At 45.8% G+C, this 22,458-nt stretch overlaps 1 protein-coding gene across 5 annotated transcripts in view; it reads right to left on the reverse strand.

Moving 5' to 3' along the window:
• Klhl3 (kelch like family member 3) overlaps positions 1-22,458 on the reverse strand; it is a 118,529-nt gene that overhangs the window by 67,602 nt on the left and 28,469 nt on the right. For all 5 annotated transcript variants that reach the window (XM_029468306.1, XM_029468307.1, XM_029468305.1 and 2 more), the window contains exons 2-3: positions 21,363-21,482; positions 11,226-11,332 (exon numbers count right to left, since the gene is read on the reverse strand). In XM_029468306.1, the coding sequence (XP_029324166.1) occupies positions 11,226-11,332; positions 21,363-21,400 (145 nt within the window). In that variant the 5' untranslated portion in view covers positions 21,401-21,482. The remainder of the gene's footprint in view (positions 1-11,225; positions 11,333-21,362; positions 21,483-22,458) is intronic.

Raw genomic sequence — 22,458 nt, forward strand, 5'->3', positions numbered from 1 at the left:
GGCAGGAGGCAGGAGGCAGGAGGCAGGAGGCAGGAGGCAGGAGGCAGGAGGCAGGAGGCAGGAGGCAGGAGGCAGGAGGCAGGAGGGAAAGGTGGTAGACTCCTCCTGCCTCTAAGATGGGGTCCCAGTCCTCCTGTCCTCTAAGATGGAATCCTAGTCCTCCTGCCCCCTAAGATGCAGTCCTCTAGACTTTATGCTGAGCCATACAAACAGAAAAATAAGTGCAAGCAAAGAAATCAGAAGTTTATGGTTTTTCTCCTCTAAATGGCTATTGAGAAGTTCACTAATGAGGGTCCAATTGCTAACTGAATCACAGAGATAAGTTAAAGAACACAGGCCTCCCTCGGAGATAGTATTTTGAAAGAACAGGCGGCTGTGAGAACCCAGAGGCATGTGATCAGGCCCGGGTTGACTGACCGCCTTTCCCTCTGTGGAATCTGTGTGTGGAAGACAAGTCAAGGTTTTTAGAACTTTACAAAAACAATCAGGAACTGTTAAAACTGTGTGAATAATCTCTGTGTGTGTATTTACATGGGTGCAGAGGTCAGAGGGGTTTTATATTCTGGGACAATAACCGATTTATCAAGTTCTTCCAGGTTTCTGTAGCCTGTAACAGGTAAGCAGGCTTCTCTAGACTGTGGGTCAGCAAGCATCCTGTATGGTGCTCACAGTGAGTCCACAGTCTCTCTGGCAGTGTGCAAGCATCCCGGATGGTGCTCACAGTGAGTTCACAGTCTCTCTGGCAGTGTGCGCCAATGTACAGCTGTTCAGCTTTGTACCACCCGGAACACCGTGTGCACTGTGAAATGCCAAGAAACTGCTTGAAACATGTTGGCTCAGTCTCAACAATGGGATGTTTTATGGACTACATAGTTTTTACAGCACATATAAGTTGTTCTGCACCTAAAGAAACAGAATCATTCAAATATGGAAAGCTAAGAATTTTAAGAATTTCCCTACTGCCATTCTTCAGCATACACCAAAGTAGCATATCTCTGTACCGTGTTGTGTTGAAATACTTGGTTTTAGAAACTGCTGTCTGAAGAGAAGGAAACTGCGGCAGAGGGAAGTACAGAATGGGAGAGATCATTTGCTAGCACGCTGTAGACGCAGGGTTTCCATTTAGAATACATAAGACAAACAACTGAAGGTCAGTGAGCAGAAGCATTTGCCACACAGGGCAGATGGCCTGAGTCTGGATCGGCAGAACCCACATCAAAGCTGTCTGTAATCCCTGTGCGGGTGTTCCTACAGGAGATAGGAGGGGGAGCAGTGGAGGGGTTGGGGGGAGGAGATAGAAGAATCTCAAGAAGCTGGAAGGCCAGCCTGGGCTAAGTGGTGAAGGGACTCTGTCTAAAAAACCTAAGAAGAGGTACCTATGTATGTGTAAGGAGGGGAGGAACCAATATCCAAGGGCTGTCCTCTGACTTCCACACGTGGGTGTACTTACACACACAGACACATATACACAAACACACACAGACACACACACACAAATACATCCGACATACACACACACATACATACATAGACATACACACACATACATACACATACAAACACACATACACACACAAATACATAAACATACATACATACACATATATACACATAGATATACATCACACATACACACACATACACAAAAAAATCTACAAAATTAAATATACACACACTGAGTCAGTAAGTAGGCTAATTCAATGTTTCCCAAAAGTAGAAGCAAAAATGGCCAGTTTTTTTAAGCTGTCCATTATCATTAACCATCCATCACAGCCCTGTCAGAATGGCTATCACCAAGAAAACCAGTGACAATAAATGTTTTGAGGACGTGTGGAGAGAGAAGTATATTCACAGCTGGTGGGAGTGTAAACTGGAGAGGCCATTTTGGTAATCTTTTTTCCCAAAAAATTAAACAGAGACCTCCTTGGGAAGCCAGCTACGCCAGTCCTGAACACACACTGAACACGTCCATGTCCATTGATGCCCTGTTCACAAAAGCAAGGAGTGGAGGAGGCTGGCCATTGACCAATAGCCAAGCGGGAAATAAACATGTCTTCCACATACACAATGGACTTTCATTCTAATGTAAAGTGAAATGAAGTCTACCAGAAAATATTATATTAAGCAAGGTAGCCCAGATTCAGAAAAATGAATATTGTGTGTGGAGCTTAGCTTCCTAGGTTTTAATGTGTGTGTGTGTGTGTGTGTGTGTGTGTGTGTGTGTGTGTGTGTGTGTATTTTGGGGCAAGGGATCATACAACATAAAACAGCTATCATAAGAACAATGATGGGGAACAGAGATGTCAGAGACTAAGGAGCAGAAAACAGAACACAGGTGGCCTGAAGGGAGAAGGGCACTGGGACTATAGACACATGAAAGGAGGCAAGGGGACAACGGGGACAGGAATCAACAACTATTGTGTTTGAGATGCCAAAATACTCTGTGTGCTGGTTAAAAAATACATGTCTTTTAAAAAATTGCCGTTTGAGTTTCTGACCTATTTCCGTTTTTAAGGCACTCTATAAATTCTGACTTGTGATTAGGACAAAAACTTCAAGAAGATTCTAAACATACTTCTGCCACTTTGAACTTTGTTTGTATGTGCAGCAGTACTATGCATGTATGTGCAGTGGTACTGTGCATGTATGTGCAGTGGCACTGTGCATGTATGTGAAGCGGTATTCATGGCATTGATAATTAAGATTAAAATAACCAACTCTGAAGACTACGAAAGCTGTTCTGTGGCCTGTGGCATCAGATACTCAGCCGAAACATAACCCTTCATGTATGTCCGTTCATCTCATTAGCGTACAAATACTCTGAGATCTTTGAGAAGTGGTAAAAGTACATGTATTCCAAAGAATTCCTTCAGAGGCCTGAGTAGGCAGCCCATCCGGAAGCATGCTGACCTAGCATGCAGGAAGCCCTGGGTTCAACCCCAGCCTGCTCAAACTGGATATGATAATGTGTTCCCTTAACTCCAGCACCTCCAGGGAGGTGGAGGCAGGAGGATCACCCCTGGCTAGACAGTGGGTGTCTAGGCCCAGACTTTCTCTCCCAAAAAAGTAAAACATAAAAATAAAAGATTTGCTTTAAAATAAATTCTCCATGACATTGTCAATTAATGTCTGTTTTTACATTTTTATATTGGTTCATGGTCATGAGTGGAGAAAGATTAAGAAATCCTACTCTAGGGCCTTTTTCTTGCTTCTTTGGATAACTGTGCAGTTTCAGTAAACAAGAAAATAACATGGGAAAGAAAGCTTGGGGTCCGAGGCAGCAGTTAGTATCTGCGCGCTCCATGGAGGGTCTGCGAGGCAGCTCAGTGAGCAAAGGTTCCTGACCCCCAGGCTGACCACTGGGGCTCAATGTCCAGAGCCCACAGGAGTCCTCTGATCTCCACACAAATGCTACGATGTGAGTGCACACAAATCAAACACATGCACACGCAAACATACAAAGTAAATAAATGTTTAAAAAGAGTTTCCTTGTAGTGAACTAAGAGATGTAACTGTAGTCACATAACTGTAGAAAACAATCTTACAATTTTCTAAAATTGTCTGTGTTTACTTGTGTGTGTGTGTGTGTGTGTGTGTGTGTGCGCGCGCGCGCGTGCGCGCTGCTTGCATGACTGTGTGTTGACATGTGTCTGTCACAGCAGACATGTAAAGGTTTGAGGACATTAGCATCCCCCTTTTTTGCCTGTGGGTCCCAGGGATCAAACCCCTATGTTCAGACTTAGTAGCAAATGCCTTTCCTAACTTCCTGAGCCATCTTGTCAGCTCTGATTTTATTAACCCCTATGAAACAGCAGAAATGTCTATACCAAATTAAGACATTAGTTTAAATTGGCCCTAAAAATGGCAGTAATAATAGTTCCCACACTGGACTAGATCCTTAGCTAAGTGATATCCACAGAACATCATTTAACCCTTGACATAGTTCCCAGCGTTGAGTGACATTACTGCCATCTGACAAATTATTGAATTGCCATTTCAAGAGGTGTTTATACACAGGTGAAAGACTTGAAGTTGGCACAACTCTAGACCTACTCTAGACTCAAGTCTAAGAATAGACTCTAGATTCATATGTAATAAATCCCTCTATATTTTGACCCCAACTCTGGCCAACAGCCTTGACAAAAGTTGTAAAAGTTAAGCATGGGTCAACAGTCTAAGGGCAAGTTACCATTCGATACCCAGCTAGTGAGAACCAAGAGTCTGAGGCCTTGTCGCCTCAGCACATAACAGAGGGGATGGCTTGAAACAAACGCCGAGGAAGTATTTTTCAGAGTGGGAGACAAAGGAAGAAGTTTTCTCTTGGTAGCTCATGTTGCTGTGAGCTGCAGTCATTCCTGGTGGGAGAAGCCAGATTTGGGGGGGGAGGAACACTTGCCCATTTTTTATTTTATTTTGTAAGACATGGTCTCATTGTGTCGCCCAGGATGTCCTCAAATTCATAATCCTCCTGCCTCAGCCTCCCACATCAAGCTAGGATCTTGAACTTCCTTAAGTCAACACTAACCTCTATTAGTCTGACAAAATAGTTTTAGAAAGAGAAAGTCAGACGCTGTAACTCTTCCCATCTCTGAGCTCAATTCAAGGAAAGAGCCCCAAGGGCCAGCTCTGCTGGCCTTTTCCCAGGGCGCTCTGCCAGACACCCCAGAGAAACTCATTTTACATATCTCTGGCTGTATCTCTGCTTGTGGTATATTAACATGTATGCCCAATGAGGGCCAGACATTTGTCCACTCAGCTAGCACATACCAAATATGCCCCACCTGCTAGATCTAGGACCTAAGTGAACAATCTGTCGACCTGTCCTTACTGAGCTAAGTCTGGTAGTTGGATCTATGGGGGATGGATGTAGATGCCATCAAACCCACAGCTGCAAAGGGTATTAGATGCTAGAAGAGGGGACTCTGCTTAGAAAGACTGTCAGCCAGGAATCCTGCACCCTGATGCTGAACACACAAGAACACACACTTGCTTTCCTGGTTATGGAGTCCACCGCTCCCATTGGATTGGTTTATATTTAAAAGCCTGGTCTACAGAGTGAGTTCCAGGACAGCCAGAGCTACACAGAGAGACCCTGTCTCAGAAACCAACAAACAAAAACAAAAAAACAAAAATAAGAAAAAACCACTGATCTGGAGGAGTCAAAACTATTCAGGCATGCAAAGGTTTGGGGACAACATTAGCTTCCTTCTTTCCACCAGTGGGTTCCAGGGATCAAACTCCTGTCTTCAGGCTAGTCAGAAACCGTGGGAACAGGGAAAGTGTCCCAGAAGAGGGAATAGAAGTGAGGGAGAATCTGACCTTTACAGGAGCATAAAAAGTTCAGCCTAGAATTAGTGAGGAAGATCAGCATAAAAACCACTGACCATAAATGCTTGACCTGGCTCCACCTGGAACCCATGACACAAGGAGAGAACCAACCCTCAAAACTGTCCTCTGACCCCCCCCCCACATTCTGTGGTATGGCATGCATACATGTGTGTGTGTGCACATGCACACACACATGCATACACATATATGCAGGATGTAGGATTTGGGCTGCCTACATGCTAACAGACAACATTCAAGACTTCAGACTTCCTGTGAAGGTTAAGTAGGAAGCCCCGGCAGAGTTTCAGTAGCTGAGGGTGCAGCATATGCTCGTCTTGGGAAGATCACTGTAGCTACGCCATGTCAAGTGGTTTGGGGGATGGGAGAACAAACCTCGAAGCAGGTTAACCAGTGAGAGAACCCTTGTAGAGAGCAAGGGAGAGACTCTGAATTTGAAGTCTTCACACTCTGCATTTGGCCCTCTATCAGGACCATAGGAAACCCCAAAGAACAATTTATTCCATGCCCCTATCAGGTACAAGAGTCCACATCCTAGATTCTACAAGCACACTGAATGTATGAATGAGATCCTTTTAGAAGAAAGACTGCCAAACAGGAACAGGTGGGCAGAGACTCAATCAAGCTAGGAAGAGAAAAATCCTTAATTATCATACAAGATTCAAGAAGTCTAGAAAAATCAGTGGCTTGTCTTCCAGACAAGTCCTATCCTCTAAACAAAGGCTTGACAATGAGAAACAATCTATTGACAGGGGGTCTCTGAAGAACATGTCCTTGCAGGGAATAAAAGGCTATGTTCAAGAGTCCTCGTGTTATAGAATTCTCCCTTGCTCCTGTCTTGAATGATCTCTACTGTAATTTAATCCTGTGTTCTAAGCAGAAAGAAAACAGAAAAAAAAAACAAAAAACAAAACAAAACACAACAACAACAACAACAACAAAAAAAAAAAAGAACGTTTACCCCTTACTCAATGATCCCTCACAAATGTTAAGATGGTGTTTTTAACCCTCACCCAAGTTCTAAGATGTGCCTTGCCGAATCAGTGGGCTAGAGCTGAGCTCTTAAGGCCTGCTGCAGTTGTTAACTTCACACAGCAAAAAGAAATATTCTATCTTCTCCCTGAATCCTAGGCAGTCCTCCACAATCAGTGGCCTGAGCAATTTTACTGCCAAAGCATAACTTCCATCTCCTGGGAAATAATGATATTTCCTGTCCTGCCTTAATCCCTAGGCTGGGTAAGAAGCAAAGGAGCCAATGAGAGTGTGAAGGTTAGGCCACAGAGAGAAATACCATCCCAGCATCCAGACCCCCTGGGACCTCATCCCTCCTCTACCTGCTTAGGTAGTAACAGAAGAAAATTCCTGTGTAGCCATAAAGATACTGAACATTCCCCTTCACACTTAGAATGGCACCTGCTACCACTGTGACTGCCACTACCACGATCACCCTCACCATCACTGCCATCATCATTATCATCGTGACCACCACCATCATTAGCAGAACCGTGACTGGCAGCATCATGACCACCAACATCACCACCATCACCACTGACATCATTGTCACCATCATCATGACCACCACCGCCAACCACCACCACTATCATCACCATCACCACTACCACCATCACCACTACCACATCAATATCATATTAGGATAAAAAAAAAATGGAACCAGGTTATTACCAAGGTTTTGTTTGGGTTGAAAGCTCAAATGTGTTTTATTTTAAGCATTAAGATAGAACTAAGGCCATGAGTTCACATATACCTTAGACCTCAGTTTCTTTAATACCATATAATGAGGCTTGTCTTTTTAATGTATCTAGAGAACACGTATGTCAAGACCCCTGAATAAAAGCACAGCAGCATACAGAACCCAGGCTAAAGGGCATAATAAAAGGAGAGCACGGTGGCTAGAAAGGTGAGTCAGCAGTTAAAAACTCGCTGCTCTTGCAAAGAATTCAAGTTCAATTCCCGGCTCCACATCGGGCAGCTTACAACTGCCTACAACACAGACTGGGGGGTGAGGGGGATCTACACCTCTGGTCTCTGTGGACACTTGAACTCATGTGTACGTACCTGCACATAGACATGTAATTTTAAAATAATAATAATAATAAAAATAATAATAAATCTCTTTTTAAAAAAAGAGAGAAAGGAGTTGGCCAGGCTGCCAGCTGTGCCTGTGTCAATGCAAGATGGCAGAATGAGAAAGTCTTATGCGTTCCATATTCATGACTTAAGGATGGCAGTGCCCAGCCTGCTGGCCTTCCCCCTCCATCTCTGCTAAAAGCAGTAGGAGCAATTAAGCTACATGTCCACGCCAGACAGGACATGGAGCTTTTTGTGGGCAGGGTGAATGTCTCCCATGCTATTGTGGGGCGGACATGGTCTGGGGTGTGGATTCGCATTCAGAACAACCGTGGAATGGAAAGACTGCAGTATTTAAGCCTGACTGAAAAACCGCATCACAGGCCATTCCTCTGGCCTTGAACATGCTGAGAGAAATAGACAGGGGCCACCTGGGCCATTTTGGGTTGAATTTATGCCATTTAAAGCCAAATCTGATAAGCAGAAACATTTTGCAACGTTATTTGTGATTTTTTTTTAAATCTCTACCAGGTTTTAAGCAAAGCCAAGAGGTCTCTAACACACACAAGTCTTATGCATTGCTAAATGGCGTACAAGCTGAGCCAACTGAAGGTCTAAATGACATGTCTCAAAAAAAGAAAAGAAGTTCAGAAAATGTGAACAAACAAAAAGTAAAAACTAAATATATATTACTTCAGCAATTCAGGAGCAGACCCTTTCCAACTGCACACTCATAGAGATGTATATATACAAAATACCTATGCCTTCAAAATGTACATGGCTGGGGCTGAAGAGATGGCTCAGCACTTAAGGCATTTGTTGCTCTTGTAGAGCATCCAGGTTCAAACCTAGATTCAGTCCCCAGCCCCCACATCGAAGCTCACAAGCATCCGTAACTCTGGGTCCAGGGGATGCAAAGCCCTCTTGTGACCTCTGTGGGCACCAGGCATGCACAAAGTGCACATACATACATGCAGGCAAAACACTCATACTCCTAAAATAGATAGGGCTAAAGATAGACTTGTTTTAATGAAGATGGCTTTTAGCCAAGTACTTCCTGCCACAGGAATCTATTCTAAGAAAATGATTAGAAATGTAAATAATGATTAAGATGCAAAGATTCCCACGAACACATTAGCTGTAACAGAAAAGGTTACTTGTGTTCCAGCACGTAAGCAGGCGAAGGCCCAATTCGGAGGGAATCTTATGAAGTCTCTGACATGACTTCCGGGACATGGAACTGTGTTGAAGATTGAACGTTGAGTGCCATTAAAGTTTACCAAGCACCTGTTCGCAGCAGGTGATGGGTAAGCAGATATAGCAATGACTGACAAGGAAAGTCAGAGATGAAGGGAGAGTTCAAATAAGCAATGACTCTAAGGGGAAGCGTAAGACATGCTGCGAGCAGGTGACAACTGGATTCAAGGAAGTTTGGAGGGTCCGTCATGCTTTCCACTAATGTCTCGAAAAACTCTACTAAGGAACCCATACTTAAATCATAATGACGAATGAAGAGGAGCTAGGCAGAGTAGAAACGGGAAGGAAAAACATTCCAGATTAATAGCAGTTTTTAAATATGTATCTATGAAAGCATGGCTATTCGAATATATGTGAGTCCATTTGTGTTCAAGGATATTTTGTATGTGTGCAAATCTATAAATCTGAAAGAAGAGTCACCTCAACGCTACGGTGCGTGCATTTATTTGTTTTAATTTTTCTTCACCTTTTGCTTGCTCACATTTTCTGATTATTCTTTCTGTCATCAAGATGTGTGAAAGGTATTCAGATGGATGTAAGGAAGGATGGATAAAGGCAAGGGATAGAGGGTAGTCAGGTCATGTAGAGTCACGTGGAGGACTTGGGCTGTGCAGAACACTAGAACTGCTTCCTTTCTTGATTCTCCCCACTCCCTTTGGCCAAGATCAGTCCAAGAAAAAGGCATTCCCCCAGCTGTTCTGTTTGCTATGGCATTTCTACTGCCCCACAGTCATGCTCCTTCGAGCCAACACTTCATTATATCTCTAAGCAGACTCCTCTGTCAGTACTGAACTTTCGAAATCACGCATACAAAGAGTGTCCGGCGAGGCTGCATGCTGAAACTGTGGCTGAAACTATTGAAGATGAGATAAATTACCCTGAAAAACCTAGGTTCAGGTGAAGGAAAGAGGGGAAAGGAATTAAAGTCCTTGCAGCTTGAGTCTGAAGCCACTCTGAAGGCAGGGTGGCTCAAGATCCCCAGGTGGTGAGCTTGGCAGGTTTTCCAGGCTGAATGGCCTAAAGTCTGTCCTGGCTCAAGTGAGGCAAGGACACCTGGTGCACTTCAGCAGGTGCACAGCTCCAAGCTGAGACCACCACTTCACGGGATGAGCCAGGGGACCCTTACAGCACAGTACCAAGGCCCTTGCAACAAGGTCACTCCTGCCCAGCTGTGCACTACAGTAAGGGAAAACTAGATTCTACTGAGTAAGTGTTTGCATCCACCGCTCTTCCCAAGCTCCTCCTCCAAACTTGCTCACCTCTGTTAAGGGCAGAGTGCACTCACCACAGACGAGACACAGGCTCCCAAAGCTCACATCCGAGCAGGGGACCCTTCATCCCCACATTAACAAAATACGTGCATCCTGCTATGAGCGTTTAAGACATGGTGTCTTCGTTACAAACATGGTGACCAAAGCAATTCTTATAAGGACAACATTTAATTAAGGCTGGCTTGGATTAGGAGGTTCAGTCCATTATCATCAAGGTGAGAACATGGCAGCATCCAGGCAGGCATGGTGCAGAAGGAGCTGAGAGTTCTACATCTTCATCTGAAGGCTGCTAGTGGAAGGCTGACTCCCAGGCAGTTAGGATGAGGTTCTTATAGCCCACTCCCACAGTAACACACTTACTCCAACAAGGCCACACCTACTCTAACAGGGCCACACCTACTCTAACAAGGCCACACCTCCAAATAGTGTCACTCCCTGGGCCAAGCATATTCAAACCATGACACAGGTAACAAACAAGTTAAACAAGAGTCCCATCTTCACAAAAAATGAGAAGACAGGTTAAAAAACAGACAGCTATAGTTTTGTTTTGTTTTGCTTTAAATAATTCTGACATAGGATGGAAAGAGCCTTTGTGTGGAGTTATGATGGCGGTAGGAGGGGCTTTCCTGAGGGGAGCGCATGTGCAGCATGAGAGCCAGCCCACAAGTGTAGTCATGAGGAGACAGGCCGGAATGCAAGGGGATGGAGACCACACTCAGAGCAAGCACAGGCCACTTAGAAAACATGTGGTGGCAGGGACACCTGACCAGGCTTGGTGAATCGCAAGCCCAGATGGCATCCTCCAGCGGCCATCATTAGGAGAGGACGATCCATGCACTTGGTACAGAGAGATCCTGACAATGGAAAGCTCGGCTGATAAGTTTCAGGGATTGAGCCCAGGCATAACACATGTGAGATCCTCGGGCAAGGCAACTTCTACCCTGAAAACCCAGCAAAGGCGCTGCAGACGTTGATTATTCTTCTACCATCCTCCACGTGTCTACACCGTTACAGGTGTTACAGGAAGCCCCTGGCTCCTGCCTGGGAGAGTGACCAGAGGACAAAGTGTAGTTCCTGTGGGTGTCAAGAATCGGTCCCCTCCAGTTCTCCACAGCACAAAGCACAGAACACAGATGACCCTCGGAACAGGTTGCATAGCTTTGCCTCTCCTCCCTGCTCCCCACTCCATTCTTCTCCCCCACCTCATGTGCCCACCCACAGTGTTCTCCCAGCACCTCGGGTTGCTGTGTGCCCTCTCGGTACCTGTGAACATTGCACAGAAGTAAGGGCTGCAGGCTGCCAGGACCACACGGTGGGCTTCTACTTCCACGTCTTCAGCCACGATCATCACGTCACACAGCAGCCGCTTGCTGTAAGACACCAGTGAGGCGACAGAGTCACGGCATGGACACCACACCTCCCCTCCCTCACCCATCCTACCAGATCACACACTACTGGCATAGAGGCAAAGGAAGGCCCAACTACTGTGTCTATTGCACCCAAGGCTGCTTCGTTGGTCTTCAGGACCCTGATCCCCAAGTTCTGGCAGCAGCAAAAATAGGGGCTCCATTGCATATGCAACACTAGTTAGAAACTAGTCAGTCTCTGGTGTTTCTCCCAGATTTAACACCATCACCTAAAGGCACCCTTACATACAGTGCTCTCAACAATCTTGTACAAACTCCAACTGCTGCAACTGATCACAGAGAATCTTGCTGGGTAGTACAATTTGCCTAGCACAGAGTCATAAGTTTGTCTGGGACCAAGCACACAGCTCGGCGGGTAAAAGTGCTTTGTGTGCAAGCACAAGGATTTCAGTCCCGAGTTCCCGCCCCTACATTTAAAAAGTAAGGTGCGACTGTGAGCATGCCTGCAGCTCCATAGCTTGTTAAGGAGTGAAGCAAGGAAGAGCACTAGGGCTTGCTGGCTACCAGTCTAGCTCTGAATTCAATAAGAGGCCCTATCCCAGGAGAATACTGCCTCAAAGATTGGCAGTGTCATGGATAAAGTCGAACACCTGATGTCCTCCTCTGACCTCCAAATAAAGCCTCATATACTTGTGTATACACACACACACACTTTTATGGTAAAGTGTTTGCTATTAAAGCATGAGGGGACCTGAGTTCAGTCCCCAAGAAGCCACTTTGAAAAGCCAGGCACCGTGATGTATGCCTCTAATCCCAGTACTAGGCAGGTGTGGGGTGGTGAGCTGTTCACAGACAACCTGGTCCCGGTAGAGCACAGGCCTGGAACCCTGATGACCCTAAGGGATGGAAGGTGTTTGGCCACACCTTCTGGGCCCCTGGCTCCTGTGGCAGCTACAGCGTTGCACAGCTCCCACACACACACACACACCCACACAGAGAGGTGTGTGGCCATCAGTCACGTAGGCATTGCCCCAAGCTCATGGTATTATGTCTGGACTCCACCCTCACAGTTACCTGTTAATAACCAGGTAGCCCCAGCCCACTATAAAAGTAGCTTACAGCCGGGCAGTGGTGGTGCATGCCTTTAATCCCAGCACTTGGGAGGCAAGAGGCAGGTGAATTTCTGAGTTCAAGGCCAGCCTGGTCTACAGAGTGAGTTTCAGGACAGCCAGGACTTCACAGAGAAACTCTGTCTCAAAAAAAAAAAGAACCAAGACAAAACAAAGGAGCTGCTTGCCCCCTCCCCATTTCCTTTCTCTCTTACCTCTCACCCCCTTGCTCTTACTCTTGCTCCTGTGCTCCCCAACTCTGACCTCCCTTCCCCCCTTTCTCCACATGACCACTGCCTGCCTCTACTTCTCTACACTTCTCCCTCTCTCTGCCTTTCTACAATAAATAGCTTAAAACCATGAACTGCCTCTTCTCATCGGAATCCACCATGCTGGAGCAATGGAACACGTCTCCCTCTACAGAGCCACACATCTAGTCTCCCACCCAGAGGCCTCCCTGCGCTCCACCAAACCAGCCCACCCACTGAACCTGGCTAGGACTGCCCTCCCTGAGGTAACCGGCCAGACCTCTCCTCCTACCCTTTTCCCTCCCCCCCCCACCCCTGCCAGAGTCCACCCGAGGGTCCCCACCTATTCTCAGATCTTCTGAGATATAGCAGCATCTGGGATGTGAGAGACTGAGAACCTGTCATCCCTGACCTCTGTGCAGGCCTGGGGACCCCAGAACTGGCTCTTCCATGGCATCCATCCAAGTCTGTGGTGCCAGACTCTGGCAGGTCTGTGGGGACCTCAGACTGCACTTCTTCACCCCCAGAGTAGGATCCTGCAGCTTCTCACAGTCCAACACCCACGCAGTGGCAGCCTGGGATCTGCCCAGTCAAACTCCCCCAGCAGCCCTGCCCCTAGCCCAGAGTGGACAAGGGACCCCATTTTTGCCCCACAGGAAGGTAAAGACAAAATTATCCCTAGGCTTGCTGGCTGGCCTAACTAGTCCATCTAGTCCAATATGCAAGCTCCAAGTTCAGTGAGAGGCCTTGTCTCTAAAAATAAGACATAGATGTGTATCGCAATACCAACATGCAAGGCATGATGTGTCTATGGATGTAGGAGTGGCACAGATGTATGGAGATGGGAGCCTGTACCACAAGAGTGAATTCAGGCCTGGTGCTGCACACCTGGTCAAAAGCCCTGGCTCAGGAGGCCATGAGCTTTAGGAGGGCACCCACTATTATTGGCTTGCTAGATGGCATGCAGTCCCACAGCCTACATGCATACTTATAACCACTGTTCAATGCTACCATCAACCTTGGTCTGAGAACCTTTTCACTACAATGGCAAGGATTTAATGCACAGACTCATAACTGCCATTGCTGAGAATAAGTGTCTACCGAGTGTTGACCCCTAAAAGGGACATGTGTATCGGTCCCCAGCTGGAGGCTCAGGAACGTCATAGAAAACAGATGGAAAGAATCTAAGAGCCGGAGGCTGGGAAGCGCTCTGTGACATTCTGTCGTCAGGACGCGGGCACAGCCCTCACTCTCGTGAACTCTGCAGCTATGATTAGCCGCACAAGACTGAATCAGCAAGGTAAGGCAACACTCAGACAAGAAGCAGTTATCAGCCAAAAAAGGAGAGGACAGAAAGGAGAGCGGGGGGCATGCTGGGAGTTGGGAGGGGAGTTTGGGTGTACATATGATCAAGAAACATTGTTTGAATGCATGAAATTATCAAAAAGTTAAAGAAAGTCTATTAAAAACAAGATGGAGAATGATTAAGGGAGATAGATGCCCAACACTGAGTTCTTGGCCTCCCCATGTATGTACACACATGTGACAGTACATGAGCCTCTGCACACACACACACACACACACCCCAGAACTTTCTATCCTTTTACCTGGCAGTCACCCCTACTTCACTGTGAAATTGGAAAAGTGTTGTGGTAAATCTCTCCAACCCAATTATGCCCCAGCAATAAAAACTCAACACAATTAATATGAATACACACTGTGCACCTAGACTTGGCAGATCTACTGCTATACTACCATCTTCCACATCTGTGAGACCCCTTAGAACTTGGGGTTTCTCCAGGCCATGTGCTTTTTGCTCTGCTTTTCTTCTTCCTCCTCCTCCTCTGCATCCTCTCCCTCTTCCATTTTCTCCTTCTTCTCTCTCCCACCTTCCCTTTTATCTGCCCAATCATCAGCTCTCCTTTATTTTACAAATTAAGGTGGGAAGCAGGTTTATAGGAAATCACCTGAGTACTGACTCATTCCTTGTTCGTAGTCACTCACAGGAGAATGGAATGAACATCAAATATAATTAGCCCCAGGGCTATCCACAACAGAAAAGGAACTATCATGTGTAATCTTGTACCCTGGACACTATATACCTGCCACATATTAGACCCTGCATCTTTATAAACAAGTAAATGAAACAACTCAATCCACATTCGCTGACAGAATGGCTGATGGAGAACTGGGCTTGGTGACACGGGTCTGTAATCCCAGCTATTCAGAAGGCTGAGGCAGGAGGATCTTGAGTTCAAGGCCACAGGTTAACGGTCTTGTGAGACCTAGTGAGACCATGTCTCAAAACAAAAAGTAAAATAGGCCTTAGGGCAGCGGTTCTCAACCTGTGGGTCGTGACCCCATTGGCAAACCTCTATCTCCAAAAATATTTATATTACAATTCATAACAGTAGAAAAATTACAGTTATGAAGTAGCAACAAAAATGATGTCATGGTTCACCACAGCATGAGGAACTGTCTTAAATGTTTGCAGAGTCAGGAAGGTTGAAAACCACTGGCTCAGGGTAGAGGTCAGTAGAGGGGTGCCTGCCTGGCATACTTAAGATTCTGAATTCAGTCCCCAGCATCTCATAAAAGAAAAAAAAATGGATATACGAGAACCTAAAGGTGTCCCCAAGACCCTGACAATCCAAGAACTTTTCCATCACCCTTCCAGGTCACTGATGTAATACCATCTGCTGAGCAATCTTATCTTGGCATTTCTCCCCCAGACACAGCGTCATTTTAGCCTCTTTACAACCAAACCACCCAAGTAAAGCAAACCCCTCAGTGTAAGACTCAGAAATATCAGCCTAGCAGAAGAAATCATGGCTTCAGATAGAGCAGTGGCCTCCTAGCTATCCCAACAAAAGTATAAATCACAAAAGAAAAAAAGCTGCTATATGAGGTGCCCATGTTTAAAACATTTTCAGTTTAAAGGACATTATTGGGAAATATCGATTTCCAGTTCTTAGAATGACTTTCTTGGCAAAACATTTAGACGAGAATTGGGCATCTATCTAGAGTGTAAAACCAAAACTCTAACCTACAACTGAATAATCAACAGAAAAAAATAACCTAATTTCGAAATGAAGACGGGGGATTTCAAAACACATCTTTCAAAACACAGCTTCCTAAATAAGACGGTGAAACGAACAATAATCACAAGAGACAATGCTCACAACTGTCAGAGAGTTCAAAAGCATCAGATATCACCTCACGCCACATCTAATAACAAACATCAAAGAGAAACTAGAGAAATTGGAAAAGAGCAATCCCACCATTATGTCCCACCACTACATCCCCCCACCCCTACATCCTTCCACTCCTACATCCTCCCACTCCTACATCCTCCCACCCTATATCCACACCCAAGAAATGAAGACACACGTAACACAGAGACATGTACCTGAGGATTAAGGTCAAAAGCCTAATCTGTTACCTGCCCCGGATGAAATACAACTCTCCAATTAAAAGGACAATATGCTGTTGTGTGCTACAGCTAGGATGAACTACAAACTGTGACATAAGGCAGTGTTGATCACACAGACACACACACACACAAACCTGTAATTCCACCACTTAAGGGGATGGAGGCAGGGGGTCGGGAATTCAAATCTACCCTGTACTACAAGAGTCAAAAACTCAAACAAAAGGACTGGAAGGTGTCTTAGCTCATCAGGGGTCTTAGAAGCCGGCCCTCAATATCCAGAACCCACATTAAAAAAAAAAAAAGTTAGGTGTGAGGACACACCTGTCATTTCAGGCAAACTGCTGGGGCCTGTAGGCCATCTGGCCTAGCCTACCAGGTGATTCAAGTCACTCAGAGACCCTGTCTCAAACAATGGAACGACACCCAAGTAAAAACACTAACTTTTGGTTCTAAATGCACACACGTGCATATGCACATGCACCTTACACATGTGCGTGCACACACACATACACAACATGTAACACATGCCTGCACAAATAATAATCTTTTTAAAGAAGCCATAGAACTGCTTGTAGCTGCGAGATTGGCAGTGAAAACCAACAAGGGGCCAGGGGTCTACTCAGTAAAATAATGCATGTTTATCAAACACAAGCAAGCTTCAGAAGAGAGAGAGAGAGAGAGAGAGAGAGAGAGAGAGAGAGAGAGAGAGAGAGAGAGGAGAGGGAGGGAGGGAGGGAGAGGGGGAGGGAATTGTAAACACTGGCTGGTTGCTAGGTCCTTCCTACTCCCCTCTGGAAAGGACTTGTCTCCACCACCCCGCTGCTCTCTAGGTCAGGAGTCACAGCCACTGGAGGACTGCCATTCAAAAGCAGCACAGCCAGAACGGAGCACCAACATGTGAGGGAGAGGCAGGGTTGAGTGGTTGCCATGCCAACAGCTCATTCTCTACCACAGAAGTAAAAAGAATAGGAAACTCAGGAGTTGTGTGATTCATAAATTGCAAAGAGCCTGTGTCCTGGGACTGAAATAGCTCCAACGTAAGGGCGAAGAGCACGGAGACTCCTTGAGGAGCCAGCCCAGACTCTGGGGACTCTGGTGGAGTTCTGAGTCTCAGCAGAGTTAAGCCTGCCTACCTGCTCTCCCGTAAATCCCATTAAAGTCGCCCAGATCAATAATGCAGTCTCCCTTCTCCCTGCCTAACCTGTGCTACTCGGCTTTTTAAAAGACGGTCTTCAATTGTCTTGGGACTTGATATTGCTTCTCAGTACCATAAGAATACAAGCTTCCCTGAGGGGCAAGGCTTTGATTCTCTTACCGGCTCTTCCTCCCCTATGTCTGCAACTGCACATGGTGGTTACAAACTAACAGTGATGAAGGTTCATGGGCCTCAACAGTAGCTAAGGCATTGTTACTATTCTCCTCCAGGCTGTTTAAATCTACTCAATTTCTGGGAATTGATTCTATAGAAATCATTGCTATGGTGCATGCAAATTAACAACCCTTAACAACCCAGCAAGGACAGTATTATGTTTAGCCTCCATTGATGCCTGACAAGAGCGAGGTCAGGGAGATTAAGTTGCCCAAGGCCACATGCTTAGCATGCGCTAGAGCCAGTACTAAAACCAGAGTTTTGGCTTGTGAGGTAGACACCCTGACGGGATGCTAACTTCTAGAAGTGGGTTTGCACATGAGGCGTTAGGGAAGATCCATCAGCAAGGAGCTGGCTTTTATTTTAAATAAGCCAAACACAGAATGCCATCTACCCATCTGATCAACACTGGAGAACAGTAAAGGGGGAGGGGGGTGTTCAGCAATAGAACTAAGAGAGAAAAGTCAGATCTGAGATTTGCTAAAGGGAAAGTGAATCCCCCACGGATCAATCTGTAGGTACCACTAACAAAATTATATGGGGCTTTAAAGAGATTAACCCTTATTTTTATTTTATGTATATAGATAGGTGTTTTGGCTGGATGTATGCCTGTGGCCATGTACATTCAGTGCCTGTGGGGACCAGAAGAGGGCATCAGATCCCCTGGAACTGGAATCACAAATGGCTGTGAGCTGCCAGATGGGTGCTGGGAATTGAACCCACACCCTCCGCAGGAGCAGCCAGTGCTCTAAACCCCTGAGCCACATCTGTATGTGACTCTCTGATCATCCTCATTTTCTCCAAGTTCTGTTACAGTAAATACAGTCTGGAGAGGAAGGTAAAGAAAGAGGGCAGGGGCAACTCATGCTGAAACCTAAACTAAAAATTTCCCCAGTCAAATTCATCTGGACAAAATAGAAAGAGAAAGGATAATAGCCTTCATTCAAATCTCAGCAAAGTACCCTGTGTAGAAAAACAAAACAAAAAATCAATCTCAGCAAAGTACCCTGTGTAGAAAAACAAAACAAAAAAATCAATCATCTCAGCAAAGGCCTGTGGCACTTAGACCAGCGCTTCCCCAAACACTCTACATGAGAGAGCGTAAGTCAAGCCTGAGTGGGAAGCCTTTGGTCAGCCTTAGTGGAGTATTTAATATGCCTACATGCATACTCAAGCCCATTTGAGCTTGAGTCTGAGCCTCCATTTTCCCGGGGTCTAGAAGGAGCTAACCTTCCTTGGACATTGGCAGTGCTGAGCCCTAAAGGAGAAGTAACAGTACAGCTACTGGGTAGTTAGACCCAAGTCAAGCAGACACTCTTGAAGAAAGAAACAAGAGTCAGTAACCAAGGGGCTCAGATGACTTCTAACTTTAAAGTGAAGGGGCGGTGGTAGACCAGGATGAGGTAAGAAAAACCTGTGTCCGTCTGAGGTCTGCAGCTGGCTGGACAGGCAGACTCTGGCCTGGTGGGAAGGCCCATTCTTCAATCAGATGACTGACATAATCTGTACCCTAAGGTGGTAAGTGTGAGCTCCCACAGTGTGTGGGACACCTCATAGAGATTCTTCAGTGACAGATCTGAGTCCCTGAGCATGGCCCCCATCCCTCCCCAGGGCCAAGTTTCAGAGTTTCCAGGAATCCAACAAGTGGCCTAACTCAAGTTCAACAATATGTCGTGTAATTTAATTTGAGATGTGTGTGTGTGTATGTGTTGTGTGTGTGTGAGTGTGTATATGTGTGTGAGTGTGTGTGAATGTATATGAGTGTGTATGTGTGTGAAAGTGTATTGTTGTATATGTATACGTATGTAAGTATGCATGAATGTGTGTGTGAGTGTATGTGTTGTATGTGTGTATATGTATGCATGCAAGTATGCGTGAATACGTGTGTAGATGTGTGAGTATATATGATGTGAGTATGTATGGGTGAGAGTGTGTGCATGTGAGTGTGTATGTGTGTATATGTGAGTGTGTATGTATATGTGTGTGTGAGTATGTGTGAATGTGTGTAAGTGTGTATGTGTGTGTATGAGTGTGTATATGTGTATATGTGTGAGCGTATATGCATGTATGTGAGTATATACGTGTATGCATGTGTATGTGTGAATATGTATAAGTGTGTATGTGTGTGTAAGTGTGTATGAGTGGGTATGAGTGTGTGTATGTGTTTATGTGTGAGTGTATATGCATGTATGTGAGTGTTTATATGTATGCATGTGTATGTGTGAATGGGTATAAGTGTGTATGTGTAAATGTGTACGTGTATGAGTGCATGTGAGTGTGTGTATGTGTGTATATGTGTGAGTGTATATGCATGTATGTGAGTGTATATGTGTATGCATGTGTATGTGTGAATATGTATAAGTGTGTATGTGTGTGTAAGTGTGTATGTGTATGAGTGGGTATGAGTGTGTGTATGTGTGTATATGTGTATGTGTATGAGTGCATATGCATGTATATGAGTGCACATGTGTATGTGTGTATATGTGTGAATGGGTGTAAGTTTGTATATGTGTGTAAATGTGTATGTTTATGAGTGCATGTGAGTGTGTGTATGTGAGTATGTGTGTGAGTGTGCATGAATGTGTGTATTTGTGTGAGTGTGCATGAGTGTGTGTGTGGTAAATTCTGGACCATGCAGAAAGGAGAAAGGAGAAAACAACAGAACGAGAACTTGAGGGCTGGCTTGATGGGTCAAAGAACTTGACAACCTGAGCTCAATCCCCAGAGTCCACATAAGGGTGAGAGGAGAGAACTGACTGGGAGCTGTCCCCTGACTCCCAGGAGCACGCTGTGACACACACATACAAAAGCACATATGTACATGCACACATACATGCACACTGTAACACAACCCCCCCTCACACCGGCATATATACATAGAGATGCATGCTCTGACACACACAACATACATACATACATACATACATACATACATACATACATACATGTACAAATGCATACACACAATGGTAAACAAGGTTCAGAGGATGTCTGTTCAAATATGTCCAGTCCCCCATCTCAGCAAAACTTCTCTCAGCTATATGCCATTTTCTCTGGCTCAAAGGCCCCTCCCTGCCTCCACTACCCTTTGTGTCTTTAACTCTCATTTGGCTCAACTGTCACTCACATCTCCAAAGCTCATTTTCGTCCCTGTTCCTGCTTCATCCTTTAAGAATAAAGTTACGCAAACCTACAACCTGCCAGGTGCCTGGTTTGTCCCTACTTCTAATACACTTGCTGTAAGGCTGTCTTCAATAACCTTCCACATTCCTGACCTTACAGCTACCACCCGCTCCTGCAGGGCCTGGCCAGTAGCTGAGACAGGAAGAAATGCTGCTTGTTGCATTTGTACAGGAAAACACTTCCAGCTCCAGAACCCACTGGCAGCACACTTGCCAAACATGCATGCTGGCCTTCCGAAGAGCACTCACGCCTTCCTTGCTCAGCTTAGGATCAGATGCCCTGTCACTTCAGGCTTTCTTTACAGCGTTAACGCACATTTCAGGAGAAGTGTATTTTGCCAATTGCATTGCTCCCTTCCTGAGTCAAGCTCGGTCCCTGGAATGATGGAGGAAAGCCAAATATATACCAGCTACAATCTCTAGTCTGCAACTGTGTAACAGTTCTCAGGTTTACTAGCAGTCTGCTCTAACCAGAAATGAATACCCCTTGGGATGAGCCACTGAAGTGTAGGTATTAAACAAATACCGAGGGGAAGGATTGAGTCTCAGAGTCTGAAAGGGGGGAAGACAGAGAGAGGGCAAAGAAGAGTCATAATTCAGCAGGTAGTGTGACCCGGCGTCTGTTCTCGGCCCCTGATGAAGCTCACCCTCCAAGTTCCATCTGAAAGGGCACGGGAAGGGTAGGAAAGTACCTTCGCAGCTCATTCATGACCTTGAAGGCCTTCCCCATGTGGGCAGCGTTGACGGTTACGGTCCTCCGGTTCTTCTCTTCATCCTCAGCCTGCGCTGTGGGCTGAGGGCTTGGCTTGACACTGCCAACAGGAAGAGGGAGGGAAAGAGAGATCGCATATTAGGAAGCCCAGTGGTGTGCCTTCCCCGCTCCGATAGGGTTCAGCACCCACAGGGGGCATCCCTGTCAGCCTGATCTTCTCATCCATGGCTCAGCCGTGGAGGAAGTGCTGCAGCAGCATGTCTGCGTGACCTTCGGGTGCACAGCACGTGTCTCTGGAGGGAGCCAGGCTCCAGCTCAGGTTCTTCGACCGAACGACCGAGCACTGTGACTTTGTAACAGATCTTTATCCTCCATCTAACCTTCATTCTCTCCCGCAAAAAGAAGTGATATAAGCACTAACACTGGCTACAAAGGGATGCTGGTTCCCTTAAGATTTAGTAGGAGCCAATATGTGACAGATACTGTATTTCAGTTACATGGGAGACATGATGGTAAATCAGACCCCAGTCCCCGGTCCCTCTCATCTCAAAATTCAGAGGTCAGTGAAGGAGATCCAAGTGATGCTCAAACATCAAATCTTAACCATTATGATTCCATAGGAGCTACAGAAGCACAAGGGATCGATTTGGTAGAGAAAAAAAAAACCTCCAAAAAAGCAGAGACCTAGCTGCGAGATTCAATGTATCCTGGTTCAAAAAATAAAAGCAGTGTCCCAGGCAACAGGAACAGTGGGCACAATGACATAAGGGGGAAAGTGCTCAAGGCTCAGAGAAAGTAGAGGAGCCCTATTAGTCAGGAGAATTGTCCTCCTGGACCAGTGAAAGGGCAGGAATGGGTGTTAGACAGAAAGCATCCATAATCTAGAAAACCCACAGTGGCCAGAGTATTGAGAACAGGGCTCACTTGTAAAAGCATTTAGGATCCCGTAATTCTGCTGAAGGATAGAAGGAGCAGACATAGCTGGGCGTGGTGGCGCACGCCTTTAATCCCAGCACTCGGGAGGCAGAGGCAGGTGGATTTCTGAGTTCGAGGCCAGCCTGGTCTACAAAGTGAGT

The sequence above is a fragment of the Mus caroli genome, chromosome 13, assembly GCF_900094665.2.
Source record: "Mus caroli chromosome 13, CAROLI_EIJ_v1.1, whole genome shotgun sequence".
Lineage (NCBI taxonomy): Eukaryota > Metazoa > Chordata > Mammalia > Rodentia > Muridae > Mus > Mus caroli.